Source organism: Bos mutus, chromosome 4, assembly GCF_027580195.1.
Source record: "Bos mutus isolate GX-2022 chromosome 4, NWIPB_WYAK_1.1, whole genome shotgun sequence".
NCBI lineage: Eukaryota > Metazoa > Chordata > Mammalia > Artiodactyla > Bovidae > Bos > Bos mutus.
Genome location: NC_091620.1, coordinates 109,000,662 through 109,023,120, shown reverse-complemented (window position 1 = coordinate 109,023,120; position 22,459 = coordinate 109,000,662). Strand labels below are relative to the sequence as shown.

The 22,459-nt window shown below is 37.3% G+C and overlaps 1 protein-coding gene across 6 annotated transcripts in view; it reads right to left on the bottom strand.

Annotated features, from left to right (window-relative positions):
* Nucleotides 1–4,964: 4,964 nt before the first annotated feature.
* KRIT1 (KRIT1 ankyrin repeat containing) overlaps nt 4,965–22,459 on the bottom strand; it is a 43,438-nt gene continuing 25,943 nt past the window's right edge. For 5 of the 6 annotated variants that reach the window (XM_070369871.1, XM_005908822.3, XM_005908823.3 and 2 more), the window contains 5 exons: nt 16,180–16,346; nt 15,467–15,554; nt 14,796–15,002; nt 9,102–9,218; nt 4,968–8,782 (listed from right to left, as the gene is read on the bottom strand). In XM_070369871.1, the coding sequence (XP_070225972.1) occupies nt 8,714–8,782; nt 9,102–9,218; nt 14,796–15,002; nt 15,467–15,554; nt 16,180–16,346 (648 nt within the window). In that variant the 3' untranslated portion in view covers nt 4,968–8,713. Of the gene's footprint in view, nt 8,783–9,101; nt 9,219–14,795; nt 15,003–15,466; nt 15,555–16,179; nt 16,347–22,459 lie in introns of all 6 variants that reach the window. The other variant, XM_070369873.1, reaches the window with a different exon arrangement.

Genomic DNA, 22,459 nt, shown 5'->3' with positions numbered 1-22,459 from the left:
TCATGATAGATTACTTTTTCTGAATTAAATATAACATTTACTCAGAACTTTTATGCTTTTAAGAGTAATTTTGCTAACAGTTTCCCTTTTTTGTACTGTTCATGTCCAATTTTACTGTCAAGGTTATACCATGCTCTTAAAACAAACTGGGTAGCATACGAATTATCTGCTTCTTAAAGCATTTTGAATATTATAGGAATAATCTATTCCCTAAAGGTTCTGTAAAATTTGCTTCTTCATTGTTCATGCATTTGATTTAATGGTTATTGGTTTGTCCAAATTTTTTTTTCTTCTTGAGACATGTGGGGGAGTAACTGCTTTCTCCTGACCTCAGGTTTCCATGTGGAAGAAAGTCTACTCATGCAATGCCCTTAGCCTAGAGTCTCCTCCACTATACCTCCTCTACAGACAAGAGGAGAGTTGGATGACAGATGAACTCAGCTCCTTTCAGGAGCTGGGTGAGCCATAGACCATATGGTCACAAAGAGTCAGACACAACTGAAGCAACTTAGCATGCACACACGTGGTTATCTTCCATAGAATAAGAGTGCTGAATAACTTCTGGGGGAGCCAAGGCTGTCCATCCATGACAAAGTAATTATGTCGAATTCACTGGTGAGTTATTACAAGTTCACTTAGCTGCACACCAAAACCACTATCTCTAAACTGCTTTACCAGTAATAATTGTGTTACTTTGACTCTTTTCTACTTGGTTATAGTTAATGATAAAGAACTTGGGAGGTGGGGGTGGCGGGGGGAAGGGTGTCATTCTTTACCACAATTTGCAACATCTGGTGCATTGGCTGAACATTTTGAAAAATAAATGCAACTAGAGAAATTGAGACTATGGGGTGGTGAGGGTTCATGTTTTATAGCTTTAGAGTTTTGACCTTGGTATTTTATAGCAGCCCAGATTGTGCAGTTGGCTTTTGTGGGGATAGCTTCCTCAAGTGGCTTCAGCTTTTGTGCTTTAGTAAGCATGGCAGACCTGGGGGTCGTGATGTTGATGGGTCATCATGGTTTATGGTAGTTGTATCCTCAGGTTTCTGGCTGTTTTTCTGAAAAAGGGTTGGTTTCTTGTTTTCATTGTGGTAAAATATACATACAATTTATCAGTTTAATCATTTTAAAGTGTACAGTTGGTAGCATTACATACATTTACATTGCTGTGTGTAACAAAAGGGTTGTTTTTAAAAGATACAGAATTGGACAAGGGTTGCTTGCTCTGGTCTCCATGTGAAGGTCCCTACAGATTGACCATGAATACTGCACCCAGTTTGGACTGGTATTGGAGGAGAAACTGACTCAGAAATGAGGTGTGTGTGTGTGTGTGTGTGTGTGTGTGTGTGTATGAATATATTCACACACACACACACACACATATATACACATATCAGGGAGTTAGAACAACCCAAAGGAAGATTAGATGCTGGAGAAGCAAGTATGATGTCCCTTTCTTAGAGATAACAATGATGCATATCATACATTTTTGAAAAAACGAGACCATGCATCATCATCTAGTGTGGTAGCTAGTAACCACATGTGGCTATTTCAGTGTAGGTTTAATTAAATTAACATTTCACTCTTCAGTCATACTGGCCACATTTCAAGTGCTGAGAAGCCACTAACTGACTGACTACCCTTAAGTGCTGACTCCCTTACTGAACAGTACAGATGTGAAACATTTACATTATCACAGAATATAAATCATAGTTAACATACCATGATTTGCCATCAAATATTTGAAAGTTTACCTTTCATGCCTGAAAAATATCCCACTGAATGATGTGCCATCAATTATTTGACCATTCCTATGTGAATATTTTTAAGACGGACACACACAACTAAATAACACTCTAAAAAGCTATATGATATAGTCTCCCCTCATTATCACAAGCACTGAGAGTTTCATCTTAAATATGGCCAATTTGATAGGCAAAAATAGATCCCAACTTCTGTTATCCTAAATATTAATTAGCTGAACAGTGACCCAATGTAATTTGTTACAGAGTTGAAAGACACAGTGCAGCTTGGACAAATTACTTCCTAGACTGTGAAAAAAGCGACGTGCGACAGGATGCACACGTGCTCAAGGTGGGTATCCCAGGGACATGGGACAAAGGGAGGACATGGGACAAAGGGAGGACACGCAGAGCTGCGGGTGTTGAGGGGAAACGGAGAGGGAGATAACCTGGATTTGGCTTAGAGGGTCGCTGATGTGAAGTCAGAGAGCTTCGCGTCACCTGGAGTCTTCCGCTGGCGAGTCCGGCGGCGGGCGCGCCTGCTGTTCGTCTCGGACGCAGGCCTGGCCCGCGGCGACAGTGGCCCGGCGCCTGGGCTCCGCCGCGCCCGCGCGTTTGTGAGCTGGCCCCGGGTCACGCGAGAGCCCCCGGAGGGGCCGCGCGCCGGCCGCCGCGTGCGGAGCCGAGAGCGCGCGTCTGGGTCCTCAGCTTGAGCACTGGCCTTTCCTAGGGAGACGGTTCTGACTGAGTGGGTTGGCGGCCGCTCTGGCTTCTGATTCTAAAGAGCAGCCGGAGTGTAAAGTCACTGGGTAGGGCTTGACCCTCAGAGGTTACCACACGCTAATCCACTCTGGTTCAACCTGATGGAGAGTCGTGCTCTGAGGTGCTGCTCCCCAGCCTGGTTTTCGTGCCTGCGCGGTAAATGGCAGGTGATACGTGGGAGCGGCGGGGGTGCGGACAATGGCATTTAGTAACATGGAGGACGCAGCTTGTCACCAAACCATCTCACTTGATTTGACCAAACCGCTTCGGCACCCTCTTTTGTTTCGGTTACTCCCAGGCCATTCTTCAGGCCAGAGGAGGCTCCCATACCATGAACCAGGCTGAAGGTGAGCGACTGGAGCTCTGGATAACGGAGTATGCTCAACTCCAGGAGGTGGCGACTGCACCAGTGTTTAAAGGGGTCCGATGAAAGTGAAAGTGGAGAGTGAAAAAGTTGGCTTAAAGCTCAACATTCAGAAAACGAAGATCATGGCATCCGGTCCCATCACTTCATGGAAATAGATGGGGAAAACAGTGGAAACAGTGTCAGACTTTATTTTTCTGGGCTCAAAAATCACTACAGATGGTGACTGCAGCCATGAAATTAAAAGACGCTTACTCCTTGGAAGGAAAGTTATGACCAGCCTAGATAGCATATTCAAAAGCAGAGACATTACTTTGCCAACAAAGGTTCGTTTAGTCAAGGCTATGGTTTTTCCTGTGGTTATGTATGGATGTGAGAGTTGGACTGTGAAGAAGGCTGAGCGCCGAAGAATTGATGCTTTTGAACTGTGGTGTTGGAGAAGATTCTTGAGAGTCCCTGGGACTGCAAGGAGATCCAACCAGTCCATTCTGAAGGAGATCAGCCCTGGGATTTCTTTGGAAGGACTGATGCTAAAGCGGAAACTCCAGTACTTTGGCCACCTCATGAGAAGAGTTGACTCATTGGAAAAGACTCTGATGCTGGGAGGGATTGGGGGCAAGAGGAGAAGGGGACGACAGAGGATGAGATGGCTGGATGGCATCACTGACTCGATGGACGTGAGTCTGAGTGAACTCCGGGAGTTGGTGATGGACACGGAGGCCTGGCGTGCTGCGATTCATGGGGTCGCAAAGAGTCAGACATGACTGAGCGACTGATCTGATCTGATCTGAGACCTAGAGGAGTTGATTTGAAGGCGGGGCTGCCTTTGAAGTTTCCAAGAAGCGTACTGGGGAATGAACATGGGCAGGAGAGGTGGCTGAGCTTTGAGAAAGGTCCTGAGGTGAGTGTGACCTCCTTTCAAACCTCATCATCTAGACAACAAGACAAGGAAGAAATACAGGACTAATTTAGTCCTAGCCTAATATAACCAATATAACAGTATTATCAGAAAACCGGAAACATTTGTAGAATATGAGGATGTAATTGAAGAACCAGATCAAAGAGCTTTTAGAAAAGGAAGGAAAATAAAAAACTTTAAAGGGGTCATCCTTGGACTTCCCTGATGGCCCGGTGGTTAAGAACTGGCCTGCCAGTGCAGGGGACATGAGTTTGATCCCTGCTCTGGGAAGATCCCATGTGCCACAGAGCAGCTAAGCCTCTAGGCCACAACTACTGAAGCTGCACCTAGAGTCCATGCTCCCCAGTGAGAGGAGCTAGCTCACTGAGAAGCCTGGGTACCACATGGAAGACCCAGCATAGCAACCCCTCCTAAAAAGAATGTAAGAAAAAAAGAATTCCATAAAATTATTTTAATTCTTAATTTTTGCCTATATGAAATTTATGGGCAGGATGTTGCCAAGGTATTTCCTTTCCATACTGATAACCATGTGCCTAGCAAGATGCTTTGTGGGTTGCTCTACCTTTGTCCATTTTTCAAATGGCATTCTTTGGCTTGATTCTTATTCTACTCTTCCTGGGTGGCTTTAAATCTGTTCCTGTAGTTTCAATTGCCACTCCTGCTTCAGGCCAGGGGCATCTCCACCTACATGTCCCTTAGGCACCAGGATTTTCAACACATTTCTTCAAACCCTCCTCCTCCCTTCCCTGTCTTAAGCATTGTTGTTGTGTAGTCACTAAGTCGTGTTTGACTCTTCGAGTGACCCAGGGAACCCAAGGATCGGACCCAGGCCTCCCACATTGCAGGTAGATTCCTGGGTCAGGAAGATCCTCTGGAGAAGGGAACGGCTACCCACTCCAGTATTCTGGCCTGGAGAATTCCATGGACTGTATAGTCCATGGGGTTGCTAACAGCCAGACATGACTGAGCGACTTTCACTTTGAAGTGAAATATGAAACCACATAACCTCTAAATATGTGGTGGTACTCAGGTTACACAGTATAAGAAAATGAAAACATTTACATTTCTGTTAGGAAGTTTGTGTCTTAAGCTTTTTATTTTTATTTTTTTTTCTCTTAAGCTTTTTAAAAGATAGAAAACAAATACTGTTTTTATTACAATCATGTATGTTTCTCCTTCATTTGTATTTGGAACCAGACTGCCTTGATATGAATCCCAGATCCACGGCTAATTAGATATGTTCTTCCACAAGCTACTTAACTGTTTCTCCATCTGTTAGATGGGAATAATACTAACTGCTTCAGTGATTGTTATGAAGATTAAATGAATTAATATATCTAAAAGTGCTCTGAATAATGCCGGGCCTATAGTAAACACCATTTTAAAGTATTAGTTATTTCTATTATTTAACTAATGGGGAAGTAGCTTCCTAATTTTCTGCTTATCTTTGGTGCCCTTCCAATGGATTCTGAACAACCAGTACTTCCTTCTGTCATAGAAATTGTCTGAATGTACTGAAATTGCTTTTCTCACCTACACCTTAAGATGTCCAAAATACATTTCTTTGCCTCAAGTACTCTTATTTCTAAGAACTTCCAGGGCTTACCCCTCTTTTGCTTTAGGTCCTTTCCAGTCTGCTTATCCCTGCCTCTTCAAATATCAAGTATGATCATAGAGTTATTCTAGCTTTATGAATACAATAGTAAAGAGGAGTCATACCATCACAGATGAATTTTTGTTGAGGTACTATTTTTTGCATGTACTCACACCAACTTAATTTTTAAATTTCTATACACACAGTACAGCAAAAATGATTTAAATTCTTCCCATTTTCATCTTACTGAAATAATTTCACTGGAAGTGTTTTTTTCTGTTATAAAGTAAGGAACTGATTAATAAATCAGTTTTTTTTTCCATATATCAAATTCTTCTAATTAGTTTTTACCATTGAGTTCCTCAGGATCAAAATAAAACCTAAATTTTATTATGCAATCCTTTATTATATTTGGTCAAGGACTATGGGTAGTTTTACTTTGTTAAATATTTCCATCAAGTCTTTCTAGAGTCAATTTTGGCAATTTTTAATCTTATAAGATGTGGTTCTTCAGTACATTTTCTTCTTTGTAATGCAGTCATCATACAGTGTTACTTATTCTGGTATTATTTCTATAATGGAAATTCATTTGCTGCGATTTGGATAAACAACAGTTTGAATTCACTTCTTAGCTAAAAATGAGAAAATTGTAATTCCTCTCATCAATTCTCCAAGACCATCCTTGAGGTCAAAACATCTTACCTCATCTCCTCTCCCCTCAGCTGTCTTCACTCCTGCTTATTCCTTGGACACCAGCTCAAGCAGCGCTGGCTGGAGGAATCCTCTCCTGATGTATTATCAAGTTTCCCTCTTTTTGCTTAAATAGTAATTTTAACTTTTATATTATAATTTATGTGAGTACTTTGCCTCTCTCATTAAACTTCAATCCCTGAAGGCAGAGTCTTTTTCTTACCACTGGCTCCCTGGCACATAAAAGGCAATCAAATTTACTGAAAGAATGATGAAAAGGAAAATAGTATCTTTCACCCTCAGTGCTCACATACTCCTAGGCACTCATTAAAAGCTGGCTGCATTTCCCCTTTATTGTTTACTTCTGGGTTGTTATGGTCTGACAATAATGCATTTTATCCCTACTAATTTTGAAATTGACTTAATGCTGTATATTTTTAAGCTTTTAATAGCCATGCTACTCTAATAGTTTCCTCTTCCCTTTTCCCAGTGCTGCCATACTGTACAACTCCAGGAGGGTACGTGGTATTAAGTAGAGGAGGGAGTTATTTGATGCAGCAGAGATGTATCCTCACCTCCCTCTATGAAAAAAAAGGCATTCAGCTATCTCCTAGAGTTAGTTAGAACAGCAATTCTAAACCCTAAGCTGTATATAAAAATCACCTGGGATACTTTAATACAGAAATGCTTGGGCCCTACCTAAAATTATTGAGTCATAAAGTAGTAGAACTCCCCATACAACATTACTGCAGAGCCAGGGTTGGGAAACACTGGGCTGTAAGCACAGAAAGAGTGTAGGAGAAATGGATAGATATTAATCTGGATAGGTGGGTTAGCATATTCAGTACTAAGGAACTGGAATTTAACTTTACACGCAGTGAGGAGGGTTTTCAGAGGGTAATGAAATAACTGGATCTATAAGACAGGTGTGGAGAAACAGGTGGGCAGAAATGTAGACTCTGAGTTGGGAAGCCAGGGGAAGATGTTACAATGAGCCCAGGAACAGATGGCAATGACTTGAACTATGGTGGTTGCAGTGCAAACACAGGCAGGGAACAGGAAGGACTCACAGGACATTTGACAGAACTTGGTAAGAGGAATGTGTAGGATGATTAAAGGCAGAAAAGCTATAGAACACTCCCAAATTTCCAGGCTAAGCAGCCACATGCAGTCTGATGCCATTAATCAGACAATACAAGCATTAAGAAGAGAATGGGGCAGGAGATGGAACAAACTGCTTCCAGCTATGATGAAATAGATGTTCCTTGTGTAAACCACTGACGGGGAGCTGGAATAGCAAGAAATTAAGATCAAGAACTCAGAAGAAAGGCTGAGGCTAGAGTTTTAGGTCTGGGAGTCAACAGAGTATTTGGTAATAACTGAGGCCACTGAAATGGATGAAACTGAGCAGAGCACTGTCTATGTAGTCAAAAATGCTTAGCATCGAGTTAAAGATAAATCAGGGCTTCTCATTTAATTTACTGAACCACATAATCTTAATAAAACTCAGCAGACCACCATTAAACATACACAGAAGTCAATCTGAAGAGTAGATGATGATATGAAAAAATTATCTGCAATGTGTGGGCTAATTTTAAATGTGACTGTTGAATCTCTGAACTGTCTCTGAATTGAATACAACAATTCTTGGAATTGGAAAGCCTAATTTCTGGAAAACTTGGAAAGCCTAATTTCAATATTAAATAGCAGATTAATCAAGTTAGCTACTCATATGACATCAGTGCTTCCCTAAAGAAAACCACCAGATATTTGGTGATCTACTTCCTACAATGTAAAGGCAATATTACACCATTGTGCCAACTCATAAAAATACAGCATGTTCTTAATAAATCAAACAACTAATACCAGAGACTGTCCCTTAGTCTATGTGTCCATGTGTGTATGTGTTTGTGTGCCAGGAAGTTTGTATAATTTACTTAACTTTAATAATACAAATTCATTTCTGGGTCTGGAATTGCATCAACAGAAAACAAACTAAAACTTAAGAAAAAATTCACAGGCCCTGCTATTTTGAAGACAGTGAATGAACCTGTCTAGAATGAGTCCCTGAAATCCTTGTTTTTAAGAGGTACTCAGATAATTATGATGCAGGAGTTTCAATAACTATAATAGTTTGAGATATACTAGCTTATTTTAACTAAGTATCTTAACATGTGAAAAATGTTCAAAGATTACAAAAACACATTTTAAGTAATAGTGTTATATATGCTTTAAGTAGAAAACATTTTCTTTATTCAGATGTTGACTTTCTGTATATTTTGAAATGACACAAACATAAAGATATAGCAAACCTGTATTTTTAATTTCATCATATTCCCCTCTAAATTCTTTATCATTTACCAAAAATAACTTTTTTAAAGCTTACTGTTTTGTCTAATGTTATACAGACTATCAATCTACACATTTTTGTGTGTTTCTCTTAAAAATTAACTTATAAGGATATTATATAAAACTAATTGGTATATCACACACCAAACATGAGTACAGATTCTGTACAATGTAATAGTATATATATATATTACAAGAGACTAAATGCCTTGTTAAAAGTAAGGTTAAGAAATCTTTCATGGAAAAAATCTACATCACAAAATGTGGTGGCTTGAGTATCAGCTGGTTTCCTCTCATGAATTTCTTTCCATGGGCATTAACTGTCCATTTAGCTTCATCAGCAGTTTTACCACAAGGCCGGCCTACAAAGTAAAATACATGTCAACAATAAATTTGAAACATATAAAAATATGTAAATGACATAAATGGCAGTAGACACAGTGTTCTCTATTTGAAAAGGAATTTTTCATTGTTATAAGAGTGCAATAAATTATTCAGCTAAGTTTCTTGCTTTGTTTAGGAAAGACCTGCCTTTTTACCTTGGTCTTAAATAATACTAATTTCACATTAGAAGTTTTACTTGAAGTAAAATGGACTGTCATTTTTTAAGAAAGAAATAATTTTACTAATACAGTAGAGTTTATTACTATCATGTAAATCAAGAACTGATTAGGTACTTACCTGTTTTGTATGTACTATAAAGCTCATTTTATTTTCCATGCTATGGATCTGAAAACATGAATCAGCATCTCCCAATTGCCACATAAAGCAACCATATTTAAGACTGATGAGTAAAGCCTGCAACATAATTGGAAATCATTAATATTGAAATATTTATTAAAAACAACACCTATCTTCTCTTACTATCTACACTTATCTAGCCAGGTCTAAACAGAATGGTTCACTTGGTAACTTGACATAGCCTGCAGCACAGAGCCACAGCAGACTTCTTGAGCAATGATACTCTTTTTATCAGAATGACAAAATTATTTGAAGATGCCCATTCTGTGCTATGTATGTATATTTATGCACACACACACATTCAGCCATGAGAAATAAGGATATCCTGTCTTTTGCAACAACACGGATGGAACTGGAGGACCTTAAGCTAAAGAAAGACAAATACCATAGGATGATACCACTTAATATGTGCAATCTAAAAAAGCCAAACTCATAGAAACAGAGAGTAGAATGGTGGTTATATCAGGGACTGGCGGGTGGGGGGAACTGAGATGTTGGTCAAAGTAGTACAAACTTTCAGTAATGAATTAAGTTCTGGGAATCTAATGTGGGGCATGGTGCTTATAGTTAGCAATACTGTACTATATGTTTGAAAGTTGCTAAGAGAGTAGATCTTAAATGTTTTCACCAGAAAACATAAATTATAATTATGTGATGTGATAGAGGTGTGGCTAATGCTATAGTGGTAACCATTTTGAAATAGGTTAAGTATAACAAATCAACACACTGTATGTGCATTTTAAACTTACCCAATGATGGGAAAACAAAGATGCCCGTTCTATCAGTGGTTTTCAAGAAAATTAAGTGTACTAAAAGTTTACTTTCTGCAGGTTAAAAACAATTCCTTTTACTATATTCAGTACCTTTTGAATATTCATACAGTACTTTCAGATCTGAAATTTATTTAATGTGGTAAAATTGGTGACTTAGGCAATTTCGTATCACTGAAAATAAGTACACTGTTATATTTATAGTAAGTGAAAGAAAGTGGAAGTCACAGCTGTGACTGACTCTGAGACCCCATGGACTATACAGTCCATGAAATTCTCCAGGCCAGAATACTGGAGTGGGTAGCCTTTCCCTTTTCCAGGAGATCTTCCCAACCCAGAGATCAAACCCAGGTCTCCTGCATTGTAGGCAGATTCTTTACCATCTGAGCCATGGGGGAAGCCCATATTTATAGTAAATATCAGCATTATTTTAAAAATCAATAATATATCCTTCATATATTCAACAGAACTATTTAAAAAACAATGACAGTACCTTGTACCTACATGTTCTAAATAATGGTATATTTAAATAGGAATCCAATATATTTGATTATTTAAAAAATAATTATCTCCTAGTAATAACTTGTATTTTCTTACCCTAAAAATAAATATATTCTTTGCATACATATATAAAAGAAAATGTTCATGCCATCCTTTAAAATAAGTATATTTAGAAACATTACCTCTCCAGGACTAGCAGTTCTTAACATAATGATTGTAAATAATAAACAAAGGATATGCCAGAAAGATTATGATTTAGGGCATTTTGAAAGTGAGGTTCTGTAAGTGAAACATAATGTAATTAATTTACATGTGTATACCATGTCTAATAGGAAAATAATAACATTTTGCTTACAAATAACTATACTTATAAAATATAACATATGGGTAGGATCTGCTAAGATAGCTATTTACACAAAGTACACACTGAAACAGAGTTTTAAATGCAAATAAAGATATTTTTTCAGATGAAGGTGTTTACTCCATTTAAGCAAGTCTGTCATATTTACCGTATAGACACCTTAGGTCTTGCTCAATCTAAGACAACTGACAACAAGCTGACTGTTCTCATCTTTGATGGTTTGAAAATCTTAGAGCTTTTATAGTGCCATAAATTTACCTGTAGCTTACAGAGCACGCAGGTAATGATTATGTGGCGAGAAAACATTATTATCCTTGGTTTCAATCACCTCTGTATATACCCAATGACAGCATTTCTATTTCTAGAAAAAGCAGATTCTTAATAATCCTATTATCATCCTCTGCCTGCTACTGCTCTCTCACTCAATTCCTGGAACAGAATATTATTCATAGGATGAAATGTTATAAGATATTACTGAACCATCATTTGAATACTATATAAAGCTTTTTACTGTTGCCTAAATTTGGAATGCTACCAAAAGTCAAACATAATACACAGTTTAGAGAAAAGGCTCAGTGTTACGCCCATGGCATCACCACCAGATCAGTGAAGAAGAATTTGCAGATATTGATATAAAATGCTCTAAAATTGCAGAGGAAAAATTTCTTGAAATGACAAGGGGAATTTCTTTCATTTCCTTTAACAAACAGTACAATAGGGAATAAAAAAGTAGTTATAAGCTAATAAGAAACAGTTTATATTTTGTATGAATATAATAGTCTAAATAGAAAATGATAGGCAAATGACTCAAAAACAAGCCAATATCAAAGACTTCAAAAAGTCACGTTCCAAGTGAATTACTGAAGCCAGTCCCTCTTCTGCATATGTCCCTGCACTGTCTTTCTCTCCATTCACAGGCATATCTAATAGTATGGTAACATAACTGCTGCCATAACAATGATTCTGAGTTATCATGAAACTACCACTGGGATATTTTCAGAAGTTATGTGATTACATAAATAAGACTTAAATGATGAAAATAAAAATTAGGTTTACAGTGAAATTTCCTAATCTAAAATGCCTTTTTACATAAGCTTCGCTTCAGTTCAGTTCAGTCGCTCAGTCGTGTCCAACTCTTTGCGACCCCGTGAACTGCAGCACGCCAGGCCTCCCTGTCCATCACCAACTCCCAGAGTGCATGCAAACCCATGTCCATACAGTCGGTGATGCCATCCAACCATCTCATCCTCTGTCATCCCCTTCTCCCCCTGCCCGCAATCTTTCCCAGCCATCAGGGTCTTTTCCAATGAGTCAGCTCTTCGCATGAGGTGGCCAAAGTATTGGAGTTTCCGCTTCAGCATCAGTCCTTCCAATGAATATTCACGACTGATTTCCTTTAGGATGGACTGGTTGGATCTCCTTGCAGTCCCAGGGACTCTCAAGAGTCTTCTCCAACACCACAGTTCAAAAGATCAATTCTTCCGTGCTCAGCTTTCTTCACAGTCCAACTCTCACATCCATACATGATTACTGGAAAAACCATAGCCTTGACTAGACGGACCTTTGTCGGCAAAGTAATGTCTCTGCTTTTGAATATGCTATCTAGGTTGGTCATAACTTTCCTTCCAAGGAGTAAGCGTCTTTTAATTTCATGGCTGCAGTCACCATCTGCAGTGATTTTGGAGCCCCCAAAAATAAAGTCAGCCATTGTTTCCACTGTTTCCCCATCTATTTACCATGAAGTGATGGGACCAGATACCATGATTTTAGTTTTCTGAATGTTGAGCTTTACGCCAACTTTTTCACTCTCCTCTTTCACTTTCATCAAGAGGCTCTTTAGTTCTTCACTTTCTGCCATCAGGGTGGTGTCATCTGCATATCTGAGGATTAACATTTCTCCCGGCAATCTTGATTCCAGCTTGTGCTTCTTCCAGCCTAGCATTTCTCATGATGTACTCTGCATATAAGTTAAATAAGCAAGGTGACAATATACAGCCTTGATGAACTCCTTTTCCTATTTGGAACCAGTCTGTTGTTCCACGTCCAGTTCTAACTGTGGCTTCCTGACCTGTATATAGATTTCTCAGGAGGCAGGTCAGGTGGTCCAGTATTTCCATCACTTGGAAGAATTTTCCACAGTTTATTGTGATCTATACAAAGGCTTTGTCATAGTCAATAAAGCAGAAATAGATCTTTTTCTGGAACTCTCTTGCTTTTTCCATGATCCAGTGGATGTTGGCAATTTGATCTCTGGTTCCTCTGCCTTTTCTAAAACAGCTTGAACATCTGGAAGTTCACGGTTCACGTATTACTGAAGCCTGGCTTGGAGAATTTTGAGCATTACTAGCGTGTGAGATGAGTGCAATTGTGCAGTAGTCTGAGCATTCTTTGGCATTGCCTTTCTTTGGGATTGGAAAGAAAACTGACCTTTTCCAGTCCTGTGGCCACTGTTGAGTTTTCCAAATTTGCTGGCATATTGAGTGCAGCACTTTCACAGCATCATCTTTGGATTTGAAACAGCTCAACTGGAATTCCATCACCTCCACCAGACCAAGATGGTGGAATAGAAAAGCTCTGAAGTGTTCTAACAGGTATTCACAGTCCAATCCATACTTCATCCTGCCCCCAAATATGTTCTTGTAATTAATTCAAATTTTCAAAATGAACCACTTGTTTCAGATATTTTACTTCCTTTTAAAATTTGTATCTTTTTCATTTATATCTAATTAATTTTTAAATAGATAATACAATCACAGTTAAATTTTTTTTAAGTTGCAAAATGCTATAAAGTGAAATGTCTCCCTTCTACTCCTATGCAGTTACACAGTTTCCCTTCTCCAAAGGCTTTAAGAAACTTTTTATCCATACAAAAGCACCACAACACGTATTTATATAAATCTAGTTTTCACTTGCCCACATTTTTTGAGGTATAACGGACATATGACATTATATTAGTTTCAGGTATACAGCATGATTCAGTATTTGTATATACTGCAAATATTGTTAACATTCATCACCACACACAGTTAACACACTTTTTTGTTGTGATGAGGAATTTTAAGATTCATCTCTCAGCAACTTTCAAATATGCAATACAGCATTATTAACTAAGCTCTATACTACATCCCATGACGTATTTTACAGCTCAGAGTTTCTATCTTTTGACCCCCGTTACCTATTTTGCCCATTTCCCAACTCTCTGCCTTTGGCAACCACCAGTCTGTTCTTATTTCTATGAGCTTCTTTGTTTTTTTAAGATTTCACCATACACAAATGAGATCATATGGCATTTATCTTTGTCTGACTTACTTCACTTAGCATAATGGCCTCAAGGTCCATCCATATTATTGCAAATGGCAAGACTTCATTCTTTCTAATGGCCAAATAATAATATTCCATTGTGTGTGTGTGTGTGTGTGTGTGTGTGTGTGTATAACCTTCATACTCATGCCTTACATACACAGGGATGACTCTCTGAGTACTGGGGCTTGCCTTTGTAAATATCTATCCTGTGCAAAAAGCTGCTCCATACGTAGGAATTCCCCCCAACAATCCTGTAAGAACATAACACACACACACACACACACATTTTCTCTAGCCATCTGTCCACTGATAACACTTAAGTTGTTTATCTTGGCCACTGTAAGTAATGTTTCAATGAAAAGGGATGTGCGTGTATCTTTCTGTGTTAGTGTTTTTGTTTTCTTCAGTTAACTACCCGTTACCACCCATTTTTACATGAATGATAGCATATTACATATGGTTCAGCACCAAATATATCTTAGGGATCATTCTACACAAAAATATTCTTCATTCTTTTGTATGGCTGCAAGGTATTTCAATGTAGAAATGTACTACAATTCCCTATTGGTAATCATTTTGTTTTCAACCCCCATCCTCTGTTATTATAAATGAAATTGTTCATGTAGCCTACTACTGTTATTTTAAATATTATATATATAGTGTGACTGGTCAAAAACAGCTGAAACGATAAAAATCTACCTTAGTTTCCATGTTGAGGAGATGAAGTCCTTTTATATTCACACCTACATACACAGGGATGACTTTATGATTACTGGGGCTTGCCTTTGTAAATATCTGTCCTGTGAAAAAAGCAGCTCCATATGTAGGAATTTCCCAACAGTTCTGTAAGAACATGCGCTGTAGGTGATGCATTTCTTTACTGACACCTTCACTTGTACTAAGATTCTAAAAACAAAGTAAAATAAGGAGATGTGAAAGGAGAATGTACCTTTAACAATCCAAACAGGTCAACTAAACAGTCTCTAAAATCAAGGCTAACCCAAAGAATAACATGTGTGACATTATCCCAAGGGCACTTTTTCTTCTGAGATCTATTAAAAAATAAAAATCAAGGTCTAAAAATAATGCTTATTTATTACATTTTAAGTGCATGGATAAAGACAGTATATTATTTCATATTTTTAAAAAATCTCTAGCACTTACCACAGTACCAGCATATAGAAGGTAGTCAGTAAAAAATTCTATATTGTTAAAAATAAAGTATCTTGCTACTTTTTCTTTCAGATATGTGAACTATAACTTTTTTATTTCAGGAATATAAATTTAATGTACCTATGTTTAAAACATATTAATAATATTAACAAAATGTCAACTAGGCTATGTCTTTTTATTTCTATTTAACAGCTTACCTTGTATTCATGAAGTATTCGGTTTGTCCAGTGAGGTGCCTTACTTTTCAATTTGGTAATAGGTACAATAGATTTGAGATTTTCTTCACTGTAAGCAAATATGCCAACATTTAAAAAATAAATTATCTTTAGTAGCTAAAGTAATATAATCATCTAGATATAAATGGTTTTAAATGATTTTTGAGCTGAAAAATACTATACTTAAAATATCAGAGAACTTGACATTTTAAGCAAGAAGTCAAGATCCCAACATTGTTCAGTCTAGAGAAATGTTTCTTCTTTCAGTAAGCACAAAATATTTTTGAATACTGAAAACTACAATAAACAAACTTTAGATGTGCTAAACTTCAATGTTTTTTCACAACATGAAACATGAACTAGTTTTTGGGTGGGATTCTGAAATGTGTCTGCCTTATAACATTTTTTTTTTTTTACTACTTATCTAAGTAAGGTTTTAGTGAACTTATTTAAACATACAGTAAAGAAAGACAAATATAAAGCATATCACACTATATTCAAATATAAGAAAAATAACCTTGGAGAGAATATAACTTAAAAGAATGCATTACTATAGGTTTTCTTCTCATTCCATGCCTTATGTTATTTAATTCCAAACCAGTGTCTAAATAGTTCTTAATAACATATTTCTAAACTTCCTTGGTAAACTGAATCTTGGGCACAGCACAAGACCATGAATTATATTAAATACTTACTTTAGGAAACCTTGTTTGTGTTTCTTACTCTCGTAATTTCCATAAACTATCTGCAACAGTAGACTTGCCAATGTTATCAGTTTAGCATCAGGAGCTGTATAAAAGCCCTTCAATAAATTATATCTGGCTTCATCAAAGAGAATAAGAATAGCTAGTGGGTCTTCAATCTTAAACGAGAAAATACAGTATGGTTATTAGGCCACAATTTCCTGTTATAAATGTACAACTTGTCACTCACATGAAAAAGCAAAAGCTATGTAACTGCATATAAATAAGCTGGTTTTGCTTTAGAGCAGAGGTTGACAAGTCGTTTCTATTAAAGACCAGACAGTATTATTTTAAGCTTTGTGAGTCATAAAGTCTCTAATAGAGTGACTCAACTCTTCTAGTTTAGCACAAAAGCAGCTGTAGACAATACATCTACAAATGTCAGAGTTCTACTAAAACTTTTTATACTGATTCTGAAATTTGAGTTTCATGAAATGTTCACATGACATGAAATATTAATTCTTCTGAATTTTTCAGCCATTAATAGCTTATAGGATATACAAAAATAGGCAACAGTTCAGATATGGTAATAGGCCAGTTTGCTAACCTCTGATTCAAGTCCAGTAAAATTATGGATATGAGTGTGAGTAATTTGTAGTACAATTTTACTTAAATTCTTTATATTCCTCAAACATCCTTCTAAATTTTATGCTTCACACAACATAGTAGTGAACCACAAAGAAGATGAAAGAAGTATTGTCCATTCCCAGAAGGATACATGAAGTTTGAAAAGAGCTTAACAGTTTTTATTTGATAAATAACATGAAAGGAGAGCATACTTTAAGTTTTAAAAACTAAAGTTTCCCTTAATCTGATAAGATTAAAAAAGACTGAAAAATGCTACCCCACAGAATACATTTATACCTGGAATAATATGATCACCAATTACAGATATTCTAAATAAATACTTGAGTATTTCCATATATGATCCAAAATGACCCAGATTCCTTACAGTAAAAAGTTTTGTTGTCTTGCTAACTAAAATAACACTCCACACAATATTTAAAAAATTGAATCAGAATTTCATGGAGGAAAAAAGATAAGGGGATTGCTCTTGATTAAAAGAAGCAAAGAGGTAACAAATACAAAGCATGAAGGTTGACTAGCTTCTTCAGTTGAGTGTTTTAAGAGACTGAGAAACGGGGCGGGGGGGGCGGAATCTGAATATGGGTCTGATATTAGATATTATTGTGGAAAATACTAATTTTATTAGGTTGACAGTGGTTCTGTAGTATGTACAGTACATCCTTGTTCTTATAAGATGATGTTAAAATATTTAAGGATGAAGTGCCATGATGCCTGCAACTCAATTTTAAACGATTTACAAAGAAAAGAGAGGAAAGGTGAAGCAAATATAGTAAAATGTTAACAATTAGTGAATTTAATGAATGGTATATGGTATGAATTTTATTACTTTTTCAACTTTCCTATGGGTTTTTAATTTCTGAAACTAAATGTTGGGAAAAAGTGAAAGAAAATATTTTTCTAGTTAGTAAAAACCGACTTAGTGAATTTGAAGAATTTGAATAGAGAATAGTTATAATTCCTAATAGTGTATTCAGGGAGTATTAGTCAACAACCGTTCTTTTTAAATCAAAGTAGGCTCTTCTTATCCTAAAATAATTCTAACCAAAACAATGCAATTCTTCTATTTTTCAGATGGTAAAAACAGGAATTTCTCAATTACACAGGAGTGAAAGAATGTACCCACTTAACCAGATGATGATATTCTGACTCACTGTAAGTATTCACTAAACCTTGCTTCTTTTTCAGTTGAACCTACTTTACCTAAGTGGTAGTATAAAATGCAATTAATTTAATGTCCAAGTACTATCATTATTATTACTCTTTCTCTACCAGCCAACTTTGAAAATATTTAAGTGAAGAAGGAAAACAGGCTGAGTATACTTAGATTACTTGCAGATTTCATAGATCTATCACATTTTGTTTAATCAAAGTTGCCACTTTACCTATGTTTTAAGTGTAGAATTTAGTGGCATTCATTACATTCATAATGCTGTGAACCATCACCACTATTTTCACATGTCAACATCCAAACAGAAATTCTGTAACCAGTAAGTCCTCACTCCCTGCGCATCTCACCTGTGCTAATCTCTAACATACTGTTTATGAATTTGCCTGTTCTAGATATTTATTTAATGTAAGTAAAATCAAACACTTTTTCCTTTTGTGTCTGGCTTATTTCACCTAACATATTTTCAAGGTCCATCCATGTTATGACATGTTTCAGAACTTCATTCCTTTCTATGGATGAATAAGAATCCATTGTATGTATATACCACATTTTCTTTATCCATTGATCTGTTGATGAACACTCAGCTTGTGTCCACCTTTTTGGTTATTATAAATATTGCTGATAAGAATGTTGGAATACAGATATTTGAGCTCTTGTTTTCTTTAGGTATGCACCTAGGAGTGGAATTGCTGAATCAAATAGTAATTCTATGTTTAGTGTTTTTAAGAACTATTCCACTGTTTTCCACAGAGGCCACACCATTTTATATTACCATCTACAGCATACAAAGGTTCTATTTTCTCTACTTCCTCAACCCTCAGTATCTTCCTTTATAAACTGCTATTATTACAGCCACCCTTGTAGGTGTGGCGGAGAAGGCAATGGCACCCCACTCCAGTACTCTTGCCTGGAAAATCCCATGGACCGAGGAGCCTGGAAGGCTGCAGTCTATTGGGTCATTGAGGGTTGGACACGACTGAGCTACTTTACTTTCACTTTTCACTTTCCTGCATTGGAGAAGGAAATGGCAACCCACTCCAGTGTTCTTGCCTGGAGAACCCCAGGGATGGTGGAGCCTGGTGGGCTGCCATCTATGGGGTCGCACAGAGTCAGACACGACTGAAGTGACTCAGCAGCAGCAGCAGCAGTAGGTGTGGATTCTTTTTGTTTTGATTTGCATTTCTTTAATGCCTAATGATCTTGAACAACATCTCATGTGCTTGTTAGCCACTTGTGTATCTTTACTGGAGAAATGTTAAGTCCTTTACCCAATTTAATTGAGTTGTCTTTTTGTTGCTAAGTTGTAGGAGTTCCTTTTATATTCTGAATAGTAAGCATTCAACATTCAGAAAACTAAGATCATGGCATCCAGTCCCATCACTTCATGGCAAGTAGATGGGGAAACAATGGAACCAGTGAGAGACTTTATTTTTGGGGGCTCCAAAATCAATGCAGTTGGTGATTGCAGCCATGAAATTAAAAGACACTTGTTCCTTGGAAGAAAAGCTATGACCAACATAGATAGCATATTAAAGAGCAGAGATATTACTTTACCAACAAAGGTCCATCTAGCCAAAGCTATGGTTTTTCCAGTGGTCATGTATGCATCTGAGAGTTGGACTATAAGGAAAGCTGAGTGCCAAAGAATTGATGCTTTTGAAGTGTGTTGTTGGAGAAGACTCTGGAGAGTCCTTTGGACTGCAAGGAGATCCAACCAGTCCATCCTAAAGGAAATCAGTCCTGAATATTCATTGGAAAGACTAATGTTGAAGCTGAAACTCCAATACTTTGGCCATCTGATGCGAAGAGCTGACTCATTAGAAAAGACCCTGATGCTGGGAAAGACCGAAGGGGGGAGGAGAAGGGGATGACAGAGGATGAGATGGTTGGACGGGAGGAGAAGGGGATGACAAAGGATGAGATGGTTGGATATCATCACTGATCCTATGGACATGAGTTTGAGTAAACTCCAGGAGTTAGTGATGACAGGGAAGCCTGGAGTGCTGCAGTCCATTGGGTTGCAGAGTTGGACATGACTGAGCGACTGAACTGAACTAAACTGAAACAGTTATCGTATATATGATTTTCAAGTATCTTCTTCTATTATCTAGCTTGTCTTTTCTATTTAATGATAATGTCCTTTGATTTACAAATGATTTTAATTTTGATGAAGTTCAATTTATCTATTTTTTCTTTTGTTACTCATGTTTTTGGTGTTATATCTAAAGCTCCATGGCCAAATCTAAGGTCATAAAGATTACACTATGAGGTACCATTTCACACCAGTCAGAATGGCTGCGATCCAAAAGTCTACAAATAATAAATGCTGGAGAGGGTGTGGAGAAAAGGGAACCCTCTTACACTGTTGGTGGGAATGCAAATTAGTACAGCCACTATGGAGAACAGTGTGGAGATTCCTTAAAAAACTGGAAATAGAACTGCCTTATGATCCAGCAATCCCACTTTACCCCAATGTTCATCGCAGCACTGTTTATAATAGCCAGGACATGGAAGCAACCTAGATGTTTCAGCAGATGAATGGATAAGAAAGCTGTGGTACATATACACAATGGAGTATTACTCAGCCATTAAAAAGAATACATTTGAATCAGTTTAATGAGGTGGATGAAACTGACTATTTGATTAAGCCAGAAGGAAAACATAAATTTTAATTTTATATGGAATTTAGAAAGATGGTAACGATAACCCTGTGTGCGAGACAGCAAAAGAGACACTGATGTATTTTTCTTTTCTTAGAGGGTGGGAAGATTTGGGAGAATTTTGAAACATGTGAAATTCATATCGAGATGCCAGTCCAACGATGCTGGATGCTCCAGGGGGATGGTATGGGGAGGTTGGGAAAGGGTTCAGGATAGCATGTGATTTTTTTAAAAATAAAAATAAAAATTAAAAAAAAAAAAATGAAAAAAACAAAAACAAAAAAAATAAAAAAAAGATTACACATATATTTTGTCCTAAGAATTTTATGGTTTTGGCTTTTATATTTAGGTTATTAAGACACTGAGTTAATTTTTGATGTGGTGTGAGATCAGAGTCCAATTTGATACTTTTGAGTGTGAATTTCCAGTTGCCCTAGTATCATCTGTTGAAGAAACTACTCTTTCTTCATTGAATTCACTTGGCATCCTTGTCAAAAAAGTAGTTGGTATGGTATATGGAGTTATTTGAGGACTCTCAACTCTATTCCATTCTCAATTCTATCTTTATACCAGTACCAAATTGCTTGGATTACTGTAGCTTTGTACTAAGAAATTGGGAAATGTGAATCCCTTCACTTTATTCTTGTAGTTTTCAATGTATAAGTTTTGCATCTCTTTTATTAAATTTACTCCTAGGTATTTTATCCTTATAGAAGTTATTCTAGAGGATTTCTTCATTTCCTTTTTTTTGAGTGTCTGTGGCTGGTTGTAGAAACAATTGATCTCACATGCTGAGCATGCGCCCTGCAACTCTGCTGAGTCCATTTATTAGCTCTAGCAGCTTTTGTGTAGATTCTTTGGAATTCCCCGTATATAGGATCATGTCATTTTTGATAAACAGAGACAGTTTAACTTTTGCCTTTTCAATTTGGATGTCCTTTTTTTTTTCTTTCTTTACTTTTTGGTGCTGCTGGGGAGAGTGTGACCAACTGCTTTCGTTAGAACTTCTTGTTCTGTGTTAAACAGCAGTGGTGAAAGCAGGCATCCTTGTCTTGTTCCTGATCTTAGGAGGAAAGTTTTCAGTCTTCTACCATTGAGTATGTTAACTGCAGGTTTTTTATAAATTCCATTTATAGGATTGAGGAAGCTCCCCTCCTAGTTTTCTGAGTTCTATCAAGAAAGGCTATTCAATTTTGTCAAACGTCTTTTTTACCTTAAGTTGGATAATATAAGACAGACAATATGAATGCTGCTGCTAAGTCGCTTCAGTCGTGTCCGACTCTGTGCGACCCCACAGATGGCAGCCCACCAAGACTCCGCTGTCCCTGGGATTCTCCAGGCAAGAACACTGGAGTGGGTTGCCATTTCCTTCTCCAATGCATGAAACTGAAAAGTGAAAGTGAAGTCGCTCAGTTGTGTCCGACTCTTCGCGACCCCATGGACTGCAGCCTACCAGGCTCCTCTGTCCATGGGATTTTCCAGGCAAGAGTACTGGAGTGGGGTGCCATTGCCTTCTCTGAGACAATATGAACAGTCAGACATAAAACATTTACCAAGTTTGGGCAAGGTCACTGAAGTTTTCACGTGTTGAAATGTGCTTAACCTTATGTGTTTAGTATTTCCTTGAATAAAAGAATGAGGAAATGCATTGTATACTTTTTCTTCACCAAATTTATGAGACCTCAGAACTTTTCTTTTCCCCAGTTTTCAAAGCTACTGCTGTATTTAGACTATCACCTAGTTTAAACTGTAATATATCCCTTAGGTTTTTTCCTTGTCTGGTCATCCTTCAGATGGCATTATTTCACTTCTAACA